This window comes from Sebastes umbrosus, chromosome 8 (assembly GCF_015220745.1).
Source record: "Sebastes umbrosus isolate fSebUmb1 chromosome 8, fSebUmb1.pri, whole genome shotgun sequence".
NCBI lineage: Eukaryota > Metazoa > Chordata > Actinopteri > Perciformes > Sebastidae > Sebastes > Sebastes umbrosus.
In genome coordinates this window covers 28,434,560-28,455,592 of record NC_051276.1, presented here as the reverse complement: position 1 = coordinate 28,455,592, position 21,033 = coordinate 28,434,560, and the positions used below count along the sequence as shown (strand labels likewise).

The 21,033-nt window shown below is 39.0% G+C and overlaps 2 protein-coding genes and 2 long non-coding RNA genes across 6 annotated transcripts in view; 2 read left to right on the top strand and 2 right to left on the bottom strand.

The window, feature by feature from the left end:
• Positions 1–353, bottom strand: part of tal2 (T-cell acute lymphocytic leukemia 2) — a 1,700-nt gene extending 1,347 nt beyond the window's left edge. The window contains exon 1 of the mRNA XM_037776692.1: positions 138–353. The gene's annotated coding sequence lies outside the window, so the exon portion shown is untranslated. The remainder of the gene's footprint in view (positions 1–137) is intronic.
• LOC119492327 overlaps positions 1–11,647 on the top strand; it is a 24,400-nt gene extending 12,753 nt beyond the window's left edge. The window contains exons 3-6 of the long non-coding RNA XR_005207756.1: positions 806–898; positions 6,515–6,641; positions 9,108–9,216; positions 11,242–11,647. This is a non-coding gene — a long non-coding RNA (uncharacterized LOC119492327). The remainder of the gene's footprint in view (positions 1–805; positions 899–6,514; positions 6,642–9,107; positions 9,217–11,241) is intronic.
• Positions 4,848–20,997, bottom strand: LOC119492317 (protein shortage in chiasmata 1 ortholog). Of its 3 annotated transcripts, none has more exons than XM_037776675.1 (28): positions 20,887–20,997; positions 20,472–20,547; positions 19,614–19,743; positions 19,393–19,483; positions 19,119–19,309; positions 18,876–19,038; positions 17,876–17,975; positions 17,654–17,795; positions 17,474–17,578; positions 16,759–16,888; positions 16,386–16,480; positions 15,437–15,682; positions 14,609–15,055; positions 13,382–13,600; positions 13,066–13,260; positions 12,827–12,919; positions 12,235–12,416; positions 12,078–12,150; positions 11,808–11,877; positions 11,186–11,361; positions 10,988–11,093; positions 9,706–9,817; positions 9,295–9,416; positions 9,096–9,183; positions 8,224–8,355; positions 7,858–8,007; positions 6,125–6,932; positions 4,848–5,056 (listed from the first exon to the last, which is right to left on the bottom strand). In XM_037776675.1, coding segments are annotated over exons 1-28 (4,530 nt in total). In that variant the 5' UTR covers positions 20,889–20,997; the 3' UTR covers positions 4,848–4,970. The 3 variants fall into 3 exon arrangements, with proteins under 3 accessions (XP_037632603.1, XP_037632604.1, XP_037632605.1); XM_037776676.1 differs by having other exon boundaries at positions 9,295–9,410; XM_037776677.1 differs by having other exon boundaries at positions 17,474–17,566.
• On the top strand, positions 18,865–21,033 carry LOC119492328. The gene is made up of 3 exons (XR_005207757.1): positions 18,865–18,975; positions 19,431–19,493; positions 20,939–21,033. It is a non-coding gene; the product is annotated as an uncharacterized LOC119492328 (long non-coding RNA).

Genomic DNA, 21,033 nt, shown 5'->3' with positions numbered 1-21,033 from the left:
TCTTCCAATCTGGTATAAATGCACAACATCTCCTTGTATTACACCCTTGTTGATTAATTATCTACTTGACCCGAGTGGAAACACATGGCCTGAAGGGGAAAAGAAAGAAATGCTTCAATATACCACAAATGTCTCACCTGTATGTGTGTAGAAATGTGCAGAAATCTCAGTCGCAGAGTTGTCCTTTGCAGGTCATCCAGGAGTGTCCAGCAGTCCGGTGTGAATGTCCACTCAGTTGTGTCTTCTCATGCTCGCTGAGAGATCCTTGTGAGCGAGAGGGAAGGAGAGACTAAGAGAGAAAGAGAAAGAGAGAGAGTATGAGGGAGGGAGGGATGGGGTAAGACTGCCGCATGCTCGCATCCCACATTTTATAGCAGGGTGAACCCTATTGTGTGACGTGTGCTGTCGTGGAGCCTCTGTGGTATTGTGTGTGTGTGTGTGTGTGTGTGTGTGAGGTTGGTGTTAACTGAGGAGTGATTGTCAAAACACACCCCCTCCTCTTCTATCATTTAGAACCAATGGAGGTGGCTGTATCATTACATTGTCCACAAATCATCACTTTAAATGATTTTCATAGGTGTTTCTGCGCAACATTTGAAGGGATTCTGGGTCTTTTTTTTCCCCTCAACAGCCTTTTAAGTGACTATTCGTTGCTGCTTTTATGATTCATTGCTCATTTAATCCTTGAAGGTTGGCACTAAAGGTGACAAATACATTCCCATTGAAGTGAAACTGAGACGTTCATCTCTCTGATCCTTCTCTTACTGCTGTGGACACTTGTTCCTTTCTGTTTCTCTGACATTAGGCATGGACAGCCCACCGTCCCCGCTACCGTGGAAAAGACCTTGATATCGCTGCCTGCTCTGCTATTGAATTCAGCCTGATTGGGCCACAAAAGGTAAAAATACCATATCCAGATTGACAGTTGAACAATATGGGTTTTGTTATGACTATGGTAATCTTGTTGAGCCATTCCAAGGGGCCACACATAAATTACAGCGTCCTGACTCACCTCTCTCCAACCACTCCTCTCTCTCTCTCCCCCCTACTCTGCCTCCCACTTTCAACCTCCGTTCAGATAAAAAAAACAAGTCTAGTTTAACCAATTGTCACTGTTCCTTTTACACCCTTCAAGTGTTGTTTCAAAGACGCAGCCTTCCATAAAAGTCTCTGTGTGGAGTAGGAATTTACATAATCCGATTAGGGGCTGGGATTAGCCCCGGGCCTGGAGAACAGGCCCGATGGGGGCCGTTTTCTGAATCGGCCATTCATGGGCCCTGCTGCACGTCCAAGAGGCTGCACCTGCAGGCCAGGCGCCACCGCCGCTCTCTGGCTCCATCCAGCCTCCACTGCAGGCTGACGGTCTGCAGACACACTCACTCTAGCCGCTATGTCAGTTACCTTTCACCACACCTACAAGGCCAGGTGAAGATTATACCTGATTTGTTGTAATTTATCTGTCATGCTGGTTGGAGCAGAATGATAAGCTATGATGCCACTTGTGGAATAAATTACGTTGAATTAAAGGGACAGTGTGTAGGATGTGGTGGCATCTAGTGGTGTGGTTGCAGATTGCAACCAACTGAGTTCCCCTCCGCTCACTCCTCCCTTTCCAAGACTGCGGTAACATGAGCCGCAGAGTGCAAAACCGTGGTAACTAGAGCTGTGTATTGGCAATAATCTGGCGATACGATATGTATCATGATACAGGGGTAACAATTCAATATATTGCGATATACTGTGATACTGTAAGCAAGGCGATATGTTGCAATTTAAAAAAAACAACGAATTTTAGTAAAACTGTCATCGTATAAAGAACACACCAGAAATGAGCCATTTTAGAATAAGCAAAAATATTTAGCCTCCTTCATGACAAGCTAGTATGACATGGTTGGTACCAATGGTTTCCTTCCTTCCTTTCTAGTTTCATATGATGCCAGTATTGTACCAGTAAAACTGAGACCCCAACAAAATCTGAAAGATGGAATAGCGGCCAGGTCCATACGGGCCGTTGAATTTTTAAGAGGTTAATTCAAAATAGATACATTGTTTTGGAGAATGAATATAATATCACAACACATAATATCGCGATAATCATATGTATCGATATTTTCTTACACCCCTAGTGGTAACACTGTTTACCTCCCTCAGAGACCATCCTCACCATAATAACACTACTTTAGGAGCAACGGAAATCAGACGGCTGGCAGTACCACGGTTTTGCACTCTGCGGCTCACGTTACCGCAGCTTCACTAGCGTGTCGGAGAACTACGGTGGCCTTAAGGTAACGTAAAAGCGTGAAAGGCTCCCTCTCGAGCCAGTATTTGGTTTGTCCGTTCTTGGCTACTATAGAAACATGACGGACTCCATGAAGAGGACCCGCTCCCTATGTAGATATGAAGGGCTCATTCTAAGCTAACGGAAACACGATTCTTAGTTTAATGTGATTATACACTAATGAAAAACATAGTTATGAATATTATATTCCATTCCTGCTAATAGAACCACAGAAATGCAACACACTGTTCCTTTAAGTGTAGTATTTTAATATGTAAGTGCACTGTGAGAAACAAAATGAGGTGACTCATAAAGCCAGCGTCATGAGGTCAGGTCTGGCAGAAAGGAGCATTAATAACAGAAGTTACTGCTGTATTTTTAATTTCTCAAAATGTGTTTATTAGACTGATATGTGTAGACAATTCTTGGACACAGAATTGGTGCCGCAGCTTTAGAGAAGAGCGACAACAGTTAGTTGAATAATCGATTAGTCGGTCGACAACCTTCATGTGATTCACTGCTGACCAAGCGTGACTGATGTGAACTACGTTTGCTTCCGAGATGATATAGTGGATCAAAAGAGTGAAAACATACATGGTTTTCCCTTCAAGTATCAATGTTGTTTCTTAAAAAAATTTAAAGTTGGCACCTTGTTAAATGAACTAAATAAATGTGGTTTTAGTCTCTCAATAATGATCGCTCAAAAGTTGCTTGCAAACCGCAGTGAAAATGCTCGTTAATTAATTTAGTCAATTAACACACAATCTACCAGCAGATTTAATTGTAAAGACTTACAGTAGGTCAACAAACCCTGACTTCATAACAGTAATGTCTATTTGAGCTAAAGTTCTGCATGGATCTGTCTACGTTTTGTATATAGGGGGGATAAACTGGACACTTTAATACTACTTATTGGGCCAATATTGATGATAATTGCTGTGTTTGTCTCCAATGATGATGCACGGTGGCTTGTTTCTTCATTATCTCATGTTATTAACATGCTGCTATGTTGGATATTCTGTGCTGCTTCTGCTGATATTGATTTCCTTCAGGGATATGTCATTTGACCTATCTTAAATCAGTTCAGGTTTAAGCAAACACATTTGCACCTTAGACCCCCCCCCTTTCCCTCCGCTGGGGCCGTGTGGGTTTTTATTTACAGAGGAGAGGAAACACACAGGTGACGGTTAACTGCTGCCTGTGATTGAAGATAACAGCTGTGTGACCTTTACAGCTGTAGTCGGAGTAGGATCCAAATCTAAAGGATGGCTTTGGTTTAACCAGCCTGTTAATTCCCACAACATCGTCCCCCTGTCCCATTCAGTCCAGGGCTTTAAGTATAGTCCGGGGCAATTACTGCACCATTACTGCTGCTATTTACCGAGCCTTCATATGGGGACTCCTTTGACCATCCTGCCCCACAGCTTTTGTTCCTGTGCCATTAAAAAAACAAACCATTTAGTATGTCTCTTTGTTTGTCCACTGCTTGTTAGAAGGCAGAGGCCAGAGAGACAGAGAAAGAGAGATGTTTTTTAAAAAAAAAAGAAAAACCTGGCGGGTTATTGATGGTGGCTAGCCAGTGCTGGATATGGCTGTCCAGAGGCAGGGAGGCTCGGAGTCGATGTCCCTCGGGGTCGTCTTTGTCTGGGGATCGTTCCTGAGGGAGCTGGCTTCACTCTGCTGGCTCGTGAAGATAAGCACTCTCTCCACATGCTGAGAGACGATGATAAGGGGATTGCTTCACTAAATGAAAAAAAAAAAGAAATAGCCCCACCATTGGAGCTGCTAAAATGAGAGGCTTTATCAGTTTAGCTGGGAAAGACCCTCGATCCCACTCCTCCAACCATAAATCACAATTTGTTTTTCACTACTGAGCATGCTCAGTGTGGAGGAAAACCAAAACAAATGTAATCTTGTTGTTTAATCTTATTTTGTAAAACAAAATTGGTAACACCGTCCTTATTTATTACTCACAAGCAGTATATAAACATATAATAATTTGTTTATAACTGTATAATGTAGTTGTAAGCAGATATACGGCATTTTAACTATTTATTAATATGCAGTATTTTCAACAATTACAATTCCACCTATGAGGACATATTTTATAAAATTACAACTGTGTTATATTGACATTCATTATCTGTTTATACACCAGAATCCAGTTCTGAATGCCTAACAGTACAGAACATTTAAATAATACGTAAAATAATAAACAAGTGTTGCAAGTTTGATTAAATAAATCACGAATAAATACCATTTGTGCTGTGAAATACCAGGATAACAATCTTAAAACAAGTCATAAAAAATACTATCACACTATATTTTCTTTACAAAACAAAATATTAGCAAAATAAATTTCATATTAATTAACTATTAGACTAAAAATAATTAATTCTAATTATTTTGTCAGCAACTGCTGCGCTTTACTGCAGTTTAATTTCTGTTCCTGCTGGAAAGAAGGAACCAAGAGCACTGTTGCTTGTTAAATATAGAACATATGCCAAAAATATAGACATTTTATCCCCCCAAAAATGGGAAACTTAGCTTGCAACTGAAACTGTTTTGCAAACAAACCAAAACATATAACGTCATTTCACCTGAATAAAAACTTGAAAGCGAAATGCAATTAATAACTTGAATCCAACAAAACTTTCATGCCTTTACAAACACAGGAACAAAGCACTCATGCCTAAAATAATTTCAGCCTCGTCTGTCCGTCACTTCTGCCGGGCACCTTCTCGTAGCTTAACCTTCCCCTCTTCAGTGGTGTCAACACTGCAAAACAAACACAAGGAAATAGCTCAATCTGTTAAATAAAACTGAAGCTTAAAAAAAAAAAACATCCATCAAATGTAACACAAATTTCAACTAAGTCTTCCAGAAAAAATTAATGTGCATTTCCATCCACTACCGTTTTGTGAATATTAGAACAATAATTCTCCAGTCTGGTGCTCTTTTTAATTAAGTCATCTTGTTTTTCACCCACTTCCTGTGTAATGTTTTAATGGCACCCGTCAAACCTCAAAGGGTGGAAAACAATGTAGGCAACGTGATGGAAATATGGCATTTATGTTCCGTTTCATTTATTAATTTGAGGATCTGATGTTTCGTCTGCGGAGCGAAAAGCTTCAGTGGATGTTTAAGGACGCTTTCACAAGCCGTAGTCCGTTTGGCCAGTCTGAATCAGAGTGAAACTAAATAAAAAATAATAATTTGCTGAGGGGCGTTTACAAAGGAGCAAATTCATTTTTTTTGACTCAAGAGCTGCAACTTCTATGCAGGGAATCACAGACTTTGATATATTGCTTTTGAAGTGTTTTCACTTTGACTCAGCACTGATCTACTGTGAGCATGAATCCCTTCTCCACCAGTTTATCTCCAATTACTTTATAAACATCACTATTTTTGTGGACTTTATTTAGCATACCGGTAGTCTGTATGTTATCTTCGGCCCAGATGTCAAGCAAACTTCAGACTTCTGCAGAAGTCAAAGTCAGGCCTCTCCCACTCATGTTAACCTGTCGTTAACCTGTGTGTCTATCTCAACAAATGCCCGCACAGGCAGCCTGCGTTTCGGTTCGCTTGATAACGGTCTAAGACCACCTCTCGCAAACAGTCTCAGACCGGTTGTTTTGATCTGCCAAGAGCACGATTACTGCGTTCACAACTGCCCGAACGAACCGCACCAGAGTTCGATTAAAAGGGACTAAATGTTGGCTTGTGAAAGCGCCTTAAGTCACATGTTTCATATACGTTGTGATTTATTCCCTAAGTCTGTTTCCATTGAACTGTCGCATTGAAAAACAGGTGGATAGAAACACACCTATAGCGACTATCACTCACCTGTTCCAACCAAACCTGCAGCCTCGCCGGTCCTCTTCCTCTCTTGTCCTATCCAGCAATTGGAGCCGTAGTTAGCTGAAATCTGCGTTGTTTCTCGACTACTGGCGAGGCAGTCGTTGCTGCTTTGACCTCGACCCCACAGCGTGACCTCTGTAGGAGGGCTCAGACTGTAAGAAATGCAGTGTTCACCCGGATGCTGGAGGTCACTGTAGATTGTCGAGTACGTGGACATCTGACTGCTGGCTGGCTGCTGCAGGACGGGGCTGTAACTGAATGCGGAGTCCAGCTTCAAAGGACTGTCGAGTTGGACCCCACGAGTGTTGACGTTGAGGTTTGTTGGAGCCTTCTGTGTCCACTCATCGTTTACTCTTCCAACAACTCTCCCCACAGCTCCGGCGCTGCGTCTCCAGCCAGAAAACGTCACCTCCTCTTTGCCTCTGTCCTCCTCTCTCCATGGATCACTGCTGGTCCAGCTCCTCTGGAGGAGAACATCTGGGCTGCCAAAGGAAGAACTCAGGTCGAGTCTGAAATCTGTGTTGCCCTCTTGCACCGTTGAGTCTGGGTTTGGTTCACTGAAGCTGCGATCAGCTGGGAACAGGAAGCAGGTGTTGAGGTCACTACAGAATAGTTCTGGATGGTGGTTGACGGGGGGTTCTGGCTGCGGGTCAGAGTTCATGTGCTCGGGGTCAGCAGTGGTGGTCCAGGGGCTGATTGGTGGGCTGGTTTGTTGGTGTGTCTCAGTGATGATTGTCTGAGACTCTGGCCGGTCTGTGGTCAGTGTGTACAGGGAGGTGGTGTCACTGAACAGCTGAAACCAGGAAGAAAAGAGGGAACTATTTAGTGCTAAAATGTCACTGAAAAGATTCAATTATCCTTATTATTGAGTCACTTATTTGTATTGATTTTATTTAATGTATGAACTGTCCTGTAGAAATTAAGTTTATGGTAAAGTATAACGATTTTGACACGCTAATAGGATAATAATTAGGAACAACAGTAATGCATTCTTAGTAGAGCTGCAATGATTAGTCGTCCAATCAATTAGTTGATCAAAAGAAAAATAATTGGCTATGTGACTATTGACTATTTCGATAATCTGTTAATCGTTTATCATTTTTCAAGCAAAAATTGCAAACTTTTGCTGATTCTAGCTTCTCAGATGTGAAAATTAGCTGCTTTTGTTTGTCATATATAATAGTAAATGAGATATCTTTGGGTTTTCCTCTGTTGGTTTGACAGATCGGGTTGTGTTGGGCGTTTTTACACTACTTTGACATCTCAGAGACTAAACGATTAATTGAGGAAATTGTTGGCAGATTAATCGATGATGAAACTAATCTTAGTTGCAGCCATAATTCTTAGTCAAGTAACCAAAAAATATCATAAATCACAAACATATTCATGTTGAATGTAATAATTGTATCCAAAACTTGACTTTCATTGAACTAGAGTGGATGTTTCATGGGTAGAAATTTCAAAGTCACGACAAAGTAACAGGAATCTGGCCTGATAATCAGACTGACAGTATTAACAGAAGATTAGCGGCTGTAAAAAATGAATCTCTCATAATTTAGAAATGTCTTGATCCCATAAACCGCAGTGTCTCAACCTCTGGTGTGCTTTCAGTCCCCATATTAACAGCAACTGACATGGATATATTATTACAGAGGATGAAAAAGCAACATACAGTGTACGCGTGGTCTATTTAAGCGTAGCGATATATCTCGGATCACCTTGAGGACTTTATGTGGCACCTCAGGGAGCAGCTCCATCAGCTGAGACAGAGAGGCCCCGAGGAGCCACCGAACGGATGGTGCTCTCTTCAGCATTAGCAGACTAACCAGAGGGTTAATACTCGGAAACTGCAGCAGACACTTTTCCTCCTGGAGGGAAAGAAAACGACAGTAGCACACAAACTCATGTTAGAAAAACTTCAGGTGGGCGGTAAAAAAATAATAAAATAAAATGCAAGACCTATTTGTTATGTGATATAAGAACTATAAATTATAAGTTGCCTCTCCTCAGGTACTTTACCCTCCATGAGTTGGGTTGAAGTAGTTAATGAAACCACTCTATGTAACTTGCAATGGATAAATCACCTCTGAGGGAATCACAGTCAGCCAGTCTCTGTGCAGGTAGTTGAGAGGGTCCTTCTCACTGGCCATCAGGCTGTGGAAGCAGATCTGGCTGATCCATTTGGCTATTTCAGTCACCTCAAACACAAGCAGCACCTGACAAACACAATAGAACACTAAGTTATTATTTTGCCCACCACCACTAATTAAAATTCACAACTAATCAGGGATGCAAACAACTTGCTTTTTGGCGAATTTGGGTTACTTGTGTATATTAAATAGAATTTACACAGCACAGGCCTCCGTCACATGATTACAGGATAGGCTATTAAATTGTTTTGTTTTTTTTCGTTTCAGGTAGCTCTCTCTCTTTTTTCACCATACATGTGTTTGTATCCCTACTTATTCTATTTGTTGAAATGTAGTGGTCAGAGCAGTGGTTTTCAAAGTGGGTTCGGGGTACCCAAAGGGGGCATTGAGGGGATTCCAGGGGGTCTCCGGCAAAAAGGGTGAATCATTTATTTTCACTATAATTCCATCCATAAGAAACACAATGACAAAATGTATGATTTCTTACACTTTCTGTAATAAAACATCTAAAAGCAAAAATTCCTATCAGATGGGGGACCCTGAGACAAAATCTTATCAAATGGAGGTCTACGGTTTAATTTAGTTCAGGGGTCGTTGATGTGGAAAAGTTTGGGAACCACTGGGTGAGAGCGAGTCAAGTGTACATTTTAATGACTAAATAGAATAACTAAACGATATGGGGAACTTTTACCAGCACTATTTTCTGGCTTTGTGATTGTTTGACAGCAAGGATACATACTGTAGACAGTAGTTGAAAAAAACAAGAACAGTTGAAGGCAGAAAAATAAATCCTGTTTGTGTTCTACCTTGACGTCTAGATCCTCAGTCTTCATGCCGAACAGCACCAGGGACGAATAAACCAACACCATGTTGCTGAAGGCTTCGTTGGAAAATCTGCCATCACGCAGACAGACAGAAGCAGTGACGGTGAGTCTGTGTAGAAAATGTGTGTGTATGTGTGCGTACTGCATTTACGTATGTGTATGTGTGTGTGCAGACACTGACCCTCCTCCCTGGCTGTCTCTGCAGTGCAGGATGAGCCAACAGCTGTTGTATTGCAAAGAGAGAGCGGTCAGCCTCATCACTAGTCCCTCACTGGCTCGCTCCTGACACAGTTCATCCTCCTCCTACACACACACACACACACACACACACACACAGTTGCAGAAACTGAATTAAGTATTAGTCGTTGCTGTCAAGACGGAAATTTTGTTTTTCAACATTTCCATGCAATACCCAAGAAGCTCAGTAGAGGGAGATAAAAACATGGAAGAAATTCAGCATCATACTGGATTTCTGTGAGTGTGAGTGGGTGTGAGTGGGTGTGAGTGTGTGTGTGTGTGTGTGTGTGCGTGTGTGTGTGTGTGTGTATGTGTGTGTGTGCTGAAGGATGCAGCAGGTATCTGTCTCTGGTACCTGAATGATGATTGCGGTGCTTTCATCCACTGTGATCACAGCGTAGTGATGGGTCCCCCCGAGCATCTGCAGGGACGGACAGTGGCTCCTCTCCAGCACAGTTATATTAAACCTTTAACATAACACACATGCAGACAGCTTTCACCATATGGTGTTTAAGTGATAGCTTATCATCACTGGCCAGTATGGTAGAAACACCGTTTTTAAAAGCCTGACTGTAAAAATAGTTTTGGAGAGATTTATTCTTGAAATGTGTGGACGTGAGGTAAGACTTAGTTTAAGAGTGATACACTAGTATAACCAGTAAATCTGGAACAATTAATTGATTATGTGATTACTTTAACTGTTTTATTTTTGCTTGGTTGATAAATGATTTATACTCTGGTTACAGCCTCTCAAATGTGAGGATTTTTTAATTTTTAATTTTATATAATTGAACAATTGAACCAATTCCAGATTCAGACTGTAGGTCAGACAAAACACAATACTTGAAGACATCACATGGGAATTTTTTCACTTTACAATACACAAAACAATTGTTAGTTTCAGCCTTAATAACCGCCGATAACTAGGCAGAAATGGCCGAGATGAATCAAACAAAAATAGGCTTATAACTGTAAGAAGTGAGTGAGAGACTGTAAATGAATGATAAACATTTTACTTTTTTAATATCTAAATGAAAACAAAACAAACCAGTTTTCTGTGACCATCTAAACATATCAGAGCTGGATGATACAGGAAGTGTTGTAGCCAAGACCAGAGTATATCGAGACCGAGACAAGACCAGACCAGTGCCAGTCCCACACTGCACAACACATTTACGATAAAATGTAGAACATGCAAACCAGAGGCACTCCTCTAATTGATCTGAAAGATCCATATTCCCATAAAAACACCTATTTTCTTTTGGACACTGTTTTGCAGATGAACTCTTTTGTGGTTTAGGTAGCCAAAATTTCAAATAAAAAATCAAACGTCAAGTTATTGGCTGCATTTGAAGCAGGAGGTCTTCACCAGTGTTGAATAAAATCCTGAGTCCTTTTTGTCTGAGACTGAGACAAGACTGAGTAAAAGTGCCATGGATGCCATGGAGTCCTGATGTTAGTAAAACATATTACTGAAACATTTGATTTATTGTAAAATTATCATAATATTGATTTTTGGTAATATTGCCCCGTATGGGTGTCTACATATGTCAGTGTAATGGAAATGCAGGTATTTGTCATTCTTACTAGCTGGATATGATTTAATTAGAGTTGACTGGATGAATGGGAACAGTTACCCTGACTCCAGTGTCTGTAGCAGCAGTGGACAGTTGAGAAGCCCCTCTGTGACAAACAACACATATGGCACATTGTCCTCCAGACACCACACGGCTTTTTGTTTCTCTTTTGGGGAAAAACACACTCATTTTAGAGAAAAGATATTACACATTACTGTACAATAAAGTGTGAATAATATGTATGTGGTGGCAGCTGACCAGTGTCAGAGATGATTGTGTTGAAGGTGAGGTGACTGATGCTCCTCTCTCTGCAGACTGTGGCCCACGGTGACTGGCCTGGATGGTCGTACTCCACCACCAGAGAGAAACAGCTCCAGGGGAAGTCGGGCCCTACGTGCTGCTCGTACACCACCACACACACACTGTCATTTATGCTGGTGGAACAGGATGGGAGTGAGAAAACAACACTTTGTTCAGCATAACATAGCAGCTAAAAATATTTCCTTTAACACATCAAAACAATCCATTACACACCAAAACACTTGTTACTTACTCATACAGTGTGGAGTGATACGAGGAATGAGTTGGTTTTTACTTAATGTTCATAAAACTCAAACTAAAGAGTACTTTAAACAAGCATTTGCTGTATATACTGTATTTAATAAGTGCTAAGTAGGACTGTCAACTGATTAAAATATTTAATCGCATGATTAATGCTTCCAGCGATCGGCCCCAAAAATCGTGAAAAAGGGAGCACCCTTAGAGCTAAGATGTGAAATTACCGCCACAAATTCTGGATGTTTTTTATGAGAAAGCTGAAATATGTGTGTAAATGATGCAATGAATATAAAAATACTGATAAACAACTATACAATTTTACCTGCTGACCACACTGGCACCGTTCAGTTTTTTCTTGTCCTCCTCAGGACAAACTGCCGTTACTGCAGCACCTGAGACGACACAAAACAAACATACTCAACTGTATTATTGTTACAACGAATGCTGATGTATTACTAACTTTTGTTTTGGCTTGTGATTGGTGAGTTTGTATCCCGGAATCACAAGTGTTTGTTTCCACAGTGGTATTTAGTTAATTAGTAGTGCTGTTGTTGTTGTAGCTGACATGTGAAAGAGATCAAGGGTTGCTCACCAGTCATTTGGCTCAAACTGTTGATCATTAAAGATCTGATGTCGTCAGAGTCGACTGATATTATGACCAGAATCTACAGAGAGACAAATCAACCAGGATCATAGCAAGTGTTTCACAAACAAACGCTGAAACATGATGGATGCTGGGTAAAACTGACTTTCTCCACTGTGTTCTGTCCTGTCCTGTCGTGTAGCCACGCAGCCAGCAGCCGCTGCAGCTCAAGCAGTTTGAGGTTGGACTCCTGGTTCGTGTGACTGAGGTAGAGGATGATCTGCAGCCTCTTCACCAGCTGCTCCAGACTCGGCTCTGCACACGCCTCAGCTGCCTTCTTTAGGTACTCTTTAGTGCACAATATCATATATACTATGTTACAGTCAGGGTTGGGAAATTGTTTGAACATAGATGGATGACAAATATGAAAATTCTCTAAAGTCAAAGGCCCTGAAATCGTATTCTGAGCGATGGGCTCCTACATGGTCACAACCACAACATTTTCAAGAGTTCAGCAACATTTAAATCAAAACTAATGACAGGTGTTAGGTTGTCAATCAAATCTAATAAAACCTCACCCACGCATCCTGTTGAAGAAGCAAATTTAAGAGTTTTAAGAGTACATTTTTAGTATTAAACGGAAATAAATGACAACCAAGGATGTTTGTTCTGTATTTAGTAGTGAATATTCAAATCTTAACTATAGAAATAGACTTTAAAGACCCTTAAAACCAAGTTTTATAGTCAATTGTACTGACCATATGCAGTACTGAGGTCACACTTCAGCAGCAGCTCCTTGAATGTCACCAGCACATGAATCAGAGCCGCCTGGTTGAAAAGCAGTTCCTGATCTGTACACACAAGGCCAGCAGAGGGGTTTAACACCTTTTCTAACATAGGTTTTGTGAATTAATATCTCAGTACTACACTATACAGTCACAAGCCAAAAATAAGGTTGTATAAATGGTTTTCTAAATTATGAAATGACATTTTGTACCTCTGACCAGCTCTGCGCTCTGAGCGTGTGTCCTGCAGAGCGCCTTTTCCTGCTGTTTGAGGAGGAAGTGCGTTTGGTCCGGGGCCAGGCAGCTGAAGTCTCCCCATACCGGGAAGTTGAGCCCCAGCTGTCTGGCAGAGCTCAAACAAGGCTGAGCGAAGGCCAGCAGCTCACAGTGAGCACGCTGCTGGCTGTCTGTGAGGGAGCGACAGAGAGCACGGGGGTTTAAATTACAAACTTCAAACACTTTCTGAACCATCTTCTCCATGCTCTTCTCCAACAAAAAAAATGTTTGGTATAGTATTTGATATCGTACCGGTAGCTTGGACGTGTACTACTCTGCTGTCCTGTCTGTCCTGAGGGATGGACTGACGGACAGGATGACCCATCACCTGACCAGCTGCTTTCTGCTCTCTGGAAGCGTTTCCTAACACAGCACCACTCATATACGTCGGCCTCTGATCTGATCTTTGCATCTGCTCTGGAGGAGGCTGGTGATGCTCCGATGGGGATTTTTGTTGGTCCATGTTTGGTGCTGATAAAAAGAGGACGAGATGAGATTACGTATCTTGAACTTGAACACTAAAAATGTTTAATTTGGGAGCTACCTTGCTGACCATTGAATTTTATTTTTATAAGTCCAAATTAAGTCTCGTAAAAGGGACAATAGTAGTTTTGTGATCCAACTAGCGACTATTTACATTATCAAATAATCTACAGTTTATTTCCTCCATTTATCTATTAATCATAGTAGTTCCCAGAGCCCACAGTGAAGTCTTAAAATGTCTAGTTTTGTCTGACCAACAGTCCAAAACCCAAATATATTCAGTTTTACTGTAGAATAAAAAACTGAAAATATTAACATTTATTAAGCTAGAACCAGAGATTTTAACTTAAAAATTACTAAATTAATTACAAAAATAGTTTTATTAATTTCAACTTAATTGATTGACTAATTGGTTAATTCAATTTAAAATTAAAAGTCTGAAAAATGTGTTATTAATCATTAATCATTCTGTACAGTAATAACAATAGAAAATTCAACACAAAAATACATAAATAATATATTTAAGTTACTATGTGGAGAGTTCTATATACATCTGACCACTAGATGGAGCCAAAGTTTAAAAACTAAATTAAATCCTACATAAAGTAACTTCAATAATGGTACTCTGTTCATGTTTCTACTTTACCTTAAAAGAAAAAAAAAAATCGATTTCACCTAAAAAAGCAAATATTGATGAAAATCTCCCTGAAGGCTGAAGATCATCAATTTCACTAATATGTGATTTTGATATCAAAATGTCCAGGTAATATTTATTCTTTTAAAATATTAAACCTAGGCAACATATCTATCACTAGCTTATAATTCATACTTTTTGTGGCATGCATACATGCAAAAAACATTTATTGGGGGAAAAAATGTATAAAAGTACAGCTGCAAGAACATAAAGGAGATAATGAAAACCATCTTTATAAGAGGAACACTTAATAAATGCATCATCTATTCAGTCAGTTCAACCAAATGAGTATCACAGTGTACCTGGAGTTGAGCTCTGAGGTGTTGCAGCCCTCTGCTGGGATCTCAATATCATGAAGGTGGACAACGGGTCCAGGTCCTTCTCTGGTGGACGTCTCGCAACCAGCACACCTCTGTGGTCATCTCTGGAGGACACAGCGCTCTGCTCTGTCATACAGTCGCTTCTAAATGTGTTGATGTCGTTCTTACGAGCACAAAACATGGCTGCAACTTCTAAAAGTCTCTTGTCTGAAACTTCATCTTTGGTGTTGGTGGTAGCAGCAGGTTTTACATCCTTATTGTTTGTGTTGACAGTTTGCATCAGGAAGGAACTCTGTGACGCATCAGCAACAGTTTCTTTTCGAAGGCGGGTGTCGTCTGCAGCAGCTTCAGCATGAAAAGTAGCAGTTTTACCTTTCTTCAGGTGAGTTAACTGAGTTTTGTTTGTGGGATTCATCAGGACGGATGTGACTGAGACAAGATGAGATGAGATGATGTCAGAAATCTGCTGCAACAATCTCAAACTTTAATCCCCTAAAACAATCAACTAATTGCTGAGTCTATAAAATAGTAAGAAAATAGTGCAAAATGTCCATCACAATTAACCAAAGCCATATTATTTACATATTAAAGTTGCTTTTTTTTGTCTGACCAGCAGTCCAAAACTCAAATAGATTCAGTTTACTGTCCTAGGAAAAAAAAAAAAAAGCAAATATTCACATTTATGAATCTGTAATCTGTATATTTTTTGGCATACTTTAAAAAGAGTGCAACACAGTATTCACCCTCTAACAAACTCCCACATTCACTTGTATCTTCTGACAAAACAAAAGAAAAGAGCAGCCTACTCACTCTCCACATGTTCAGGTGACAGTTTTTTGAAGTCTTCCATCTTTTCCTCTGTGGTGGAGGGGAACTCCGGCCTAATGCTCTCTGTGAACTCACGGCTGCTGCACAAATACACCTGCGGGGCTCCCGTCTCCATCTGGGACTGCAGTGTGTCACCAGCACAGATGAAGCTTTGATTCCCTGACTTTATGACTTTCCAGGCTTCGGACAGCGGCTGGAAGTCGACAGCTGCTTCATACATTTGAGGCTCTGTGAGAAAATACAGCAGATTAGATTTTTAACAACATTCTTTGTAGATTTATTTGTAGCATAGCTCGCTAACCTGCCTTCACCAGGCTGACTGACAGCAGACATTTACTGAACCAAAACAGTTTTCATGTCGGCTCCATGGGAAGAAACCAACGGTGGCCTATATATTGATTAACTGACTTTATTTCCACGCCCACTGTAGTGAGTTACGGGAATCTGCCTGCAGTGAAACAGGTGAGCTCAAAGACAGACTGGAAGTCTTGATCAATCAATGTAGATACAGTAAATAAATTCAAAACACATATACAGCGGGATATTTGTGTGATTTAAACAATTGTCTAAGCAGATTATGCTTCTCTAAATATGACAAAAAAAGACTTGATTCATATATGTCACCAACAAATTTCACAATAAAGTGCTTAAAAAGGTTTGCTGATACTGTTAATAAATAGAGCACTATTTTCTTTTGATAAAAAGGTAAAGCAAACTACCAAGGATTATCCTGAACAATGACTCATCTGATATTCATGTGTCTTATTGGTGAATGTTTGATATTTATGTGACATTTCATATGAGTTGTAATAAATGTAGTGATTGATGTTTATTAAAATATTAGTTTTATCACCTTCTTACTTGGTATCAGGTGGAAACGTTCCCATGACTGTCGCTGTATTTCACTTTAACTACAAAACTAAACCTTTACCTGCCAACAGAAAGCCCACCACAAAGGTTGGATGCTTCTCCGCCTTCCAAAGTGCCGTCTCCATCTCACTCTGAGCTCTCGCTGACACCAAAGATCTACATGACAATCATTAATGTTACAAGAGCTTTTCTACATGATATTAACACTTATATTATATCACACAAGGACTTTACTTTCAGTTATATCCACTCCAAATATAAGGTTTTATCCTGAATGTGTTAAAGGAGTATTTGATTTGTACTAAGGCCGTATTTAAGAGCATTTTAAGTTAATGTTCTTCATTAACTTCATATTTAGCACTTCATCTCAGTGAAAATAAACTAAACCTCATCAGGATGTACGAGCAGTTTGACCACATGGTGTCATCGCTCACCGTCTGCAGAGCACTGACACCTCTTCCTCCTGAAGTTCACATGTGGACAGACAGATTTGGGTTCGACTTGTCTTGGGACTCAGGGTCAAAGTCACGTCAAGCTCCATCTCAGTTGGAAGCATCTCACGACCTCAGAGGAAGATTAAGTTTAAGCACAGGACATGGAACTTCCTCTTATGCTGGTTTTGTACATTATCATAACACCACCACCCTCATTCCCACTATAACTAATGTTTTCTATTTACACTATAATTTAAAACACTCATATTACACTGATATTGCTTATAATTGTATATATTATTTGTGTATATATACGTAACTGTATTCCTTGTAAAACATAAAATTAGCTCCACTTCGACCAACTACAAACTTTATGTACATATTTATGAATCATTAATTATGATTCAATAATATAACACTGACAGGAGGGAGTACTTTTACTGTACTTTTGATCATTTAAGTACAGTTTGCAGCTAATACTTTAATACTTTTACTTAAATAAAATGTTGAAAGCAGGACTTTTACTTTTAATGGAGTATTTTAATAGTGTGGTATTGCTACTTTTACTTAAGTGAATGATTTGAATACTTGTTCCACCACAGCTGGAGGGTATAAAGTGGTACATTTTATTAAACCAGCCGCTGTAGAAACAATTTCTGTCCGAACATGATACACTAACCAGTTCCTCTTTGTGTTTTCTCTCTGTAACTTTTACCTGCCAGCTCCATCAGGCCTCCTGTCATGTTGCATTTACTGCCGGTCTCCTCTGGTACTTCATACTGGGAAACGTCCACCGATGCCGATACATCTAGAAGGGAAGCTGAGAGAAATGTGACTCCAGTGTATCAGTTTACATTTCTGTGCATTTTTATTTAACTTATATATTGTTAATTACCTTCATGAAGCACATCCAGGACTGAAAGTTGCTCATCCAGCTGCTCAGGAGCAACAATCGTTTGACCACAAATGTTTGAAAAGGCGGTGAAGTTTTCTAGGCTCAGACTCAGTGTGTCCACTACAACTGGCAGCAGCAGAGACTACACGGGAAAAAAGTATCCTTTTTAAAGTAATTTCATACTTAAGAAGCAAATCTTTCTGCTTTTTTCTTTTTAGTTACCTCTTCTTTCATCAGCGACTCTTTACCAAACTCCTCGTGAATGTTTGTCTGAATGTCCCCGGTGTTCACGTCAGGAGGTTTTTCATAAGACGCACAGTGCCTGAAAAGCACAATTTTGAGGTACTTGACTTGTATTTCCATTTTGTGGTACTTTATACTGCAACTCCACTACATTTCAGAGGGAAATATTGTACTTTTTAACTCCACTACATTTATTTAATTGTTACTTTGCAGATTCAGGTTAATAAAACAAAATATAATCAATATATAAATTATTATGCATTATTATAGATTAAGATAAGATGAGACTTGGTGTACAATGAACTCTTCTGGGCAGGGGTGGAAGAAGTATTCAGATCTTTTTCTTGAGTAAAAGTTTCAATACTACAGTGTAAAAACACTCTTACAAGTAAAAGTCCTGCGTTCAACATCTTACTTAAGTAAAAGTATTAGCAACAAAATATACTTAAAGTACCAAAACTAGTAACTCATTATGCAGAATGGCCCATTTAATAATCATATATATTATATTATTGAATTATAATTATTATATGTAGAAATAGAAAGTAGCATAAAATGGAAATACTCAAGATAAGTACAAGTACCTCAAAAGTGTACTTAAGTAAAGTACTTGAGTAAATATACTTAGTTACATTCCACCACTGCTTCTGGGTCATTCTGCATAACGAGTACTTTTACTTTTGGTACTTTAAGTATATTTTAATGCTAATACTTTTGTACTTTTACATTTTGAATGCAGGACATTTACTTGTAACAGAGTATTTCTACACTGTGATATTTATACTTAAGTAAAAGATGTGAGTACTTCTTCCGCCGCTGCTGAAAGGTTTATAGTCCAACAGGTTTAAACTTTAACACATTAAACCAAGAAAAGAATGGGACAATAAATGACAGTAAAGTAACTTTCTTGTCCTTCATGGACAGATTTTAGGATAAAACAACCACTTTGATCACATAACTACTGAACACACATACACACCTGAATATGGCGTCCTCAGAGATGGTAACTCCCGTTGAGCTCAGCAGAGGGTCGGCCACAGGAAGCGTCCTCAGCCTGGACAGCTTGGCTCTGAGCGTAGGTAAATGTCTCTTAAAGTATGGCAGGTAATCTACATCCATGAGCTCTTCTGGCAGGAGGAGATCTTTGACAGATGTAAACATATTTTTAGTGAGAAAGACGTTCACAGATATTCTTTAAGGGCTGATATTAACATTGTGTTACCTTTTTTATTATTTCCACGTTTCATCTGGTCAGTTGTCCACTTGACAAATGATTCCTGACATGGATTATTGATCTGTGACTCTTTTAAAAGGCAAACATGCTCATCCTGGTCTAGATCCGACAGTGAGTCGGGATTAGAGCTGGGTATCATCTCCACGTCCCCTCTCCCTTTACTCAGTGTCATTTTAAATCTGGAATATAAATATTTAAATTATGACTCAAAACAATAAAAGATAATGATGCACAAAATGATGCACAGTGAGACTGTTTGAACCTTTCTGGTGAATTATCTGGTTGGCTTTTTCCTCCCAGGTCATCGAGTACAGAACCACTGACGAAGAGTTTGCAGGTGGAGATCACCTTTCCTAAAACAAGGTAAAAAGAAGATGTAGTTAAAATAGAAATTAAAAATAAAACCCTCTTCATAACGCATAAGAACATGCCAAACCCAGTCAACATAGTGGTTATATGACCTTGGTTAGACCACCTCTATACCTCTGATCCAGGGTGTCCTGTAGGTGACTTCAGGCAGCCTACCACTGTGCGGGTACAGCTCACTGGTCCCAGTGAAGTAAGGTGCTGGCAGCGCCAGTAAGTTCATCATTACTTTCAGACTGGTGGTGGTCTGAAATAAAAGACAGAAGAGGGAGGCAGGACAACATAGCTTTAAGGTTTCATTTCATTTTTTCATTTCAAAATTTTATTTCGAACATGTGGAATACAAAAAAAAATAAAGAAAAAGAGAATGATCATACCAACAAGTGGACAGCCAGAAAGAAGTAGTATTTACATACAATGAAAAGCATATAACTACTATACAACTATAATTATTATCTTTTATCTCTGTCACACAGAAATATAAATTAATTACTGATATAATTATCCTTATCAAACTATATTATCAATCCAGAATACCAATTCATTACTTACATATTTAACTTAATCATATTGACTAGTTGTTATCTATCTTTTTATATAGGGTTTAATAATAATATTTATTTATTATCAATGTGTGTGTATTTATTTATTTACTTTATTTGTATTGTATATATTAATTTAATATTTTCTCCACTAACACTATTTTATTTGTATATATATTTAAGTTGATGTAGGGCTATCATTATGTTTATAAATATATAATAATAGTAATAATATAAATTAATTACTGATATAATTATCCTTATCAAACTATACATTTGTTATTAATCCAGAATACCAATTCATTACTTATAATATAACTTAATCATAATACCAATTCATTACTTAACTTAATCATATTGACTAGTTATCTTTTCATATAGGTTTAATAATAATAATATTCTGAGGTCAGATTAACAAGCCACAAACCCTCACCTCAAAGACATAGTCCAGAGCTTTAAATCTGTTAGCAGAGAAGCTTTGAGTAGGAAAACAGCTGTCGTCTTCAGACCTGTAAACAACATAAAAACAGATATTAAAACAAAAATAAGCAGATTTTCAGGAACATATGAATTCATAATCATCACTATCTTAATGAAAACATGAAACAGATCACCCTAAACAGGTAACTTTAACTATATCCCTTAAAAAAGTGCTTCTATCACAACAAATCAAAGTTAGCTTCGTTTAGCTAAAGTTAGCAGAGCTCTAACGGTATGTAGCATTAGATAGCTAGTTAGCTTGTTTTCTACTTCCTTCAACTCTTTTGATGAAACTAAAACTTCCAACATCACAAATTGAACAAATAAAACGTGAATAATCAGACTGTGTATGTAAACATCAAACTTACATAATGACTGAGGTTTATTTTGGTGTTTTTTTACAGAAGAAGAATCAATCAGGAGCTGATGAGCCAAAGATCATTTATTGAAGATGATTCACTGCATGAACTATACAGGTGGTATTTAACTGTCCTTTTGTTTTATTAGGTAAAGCA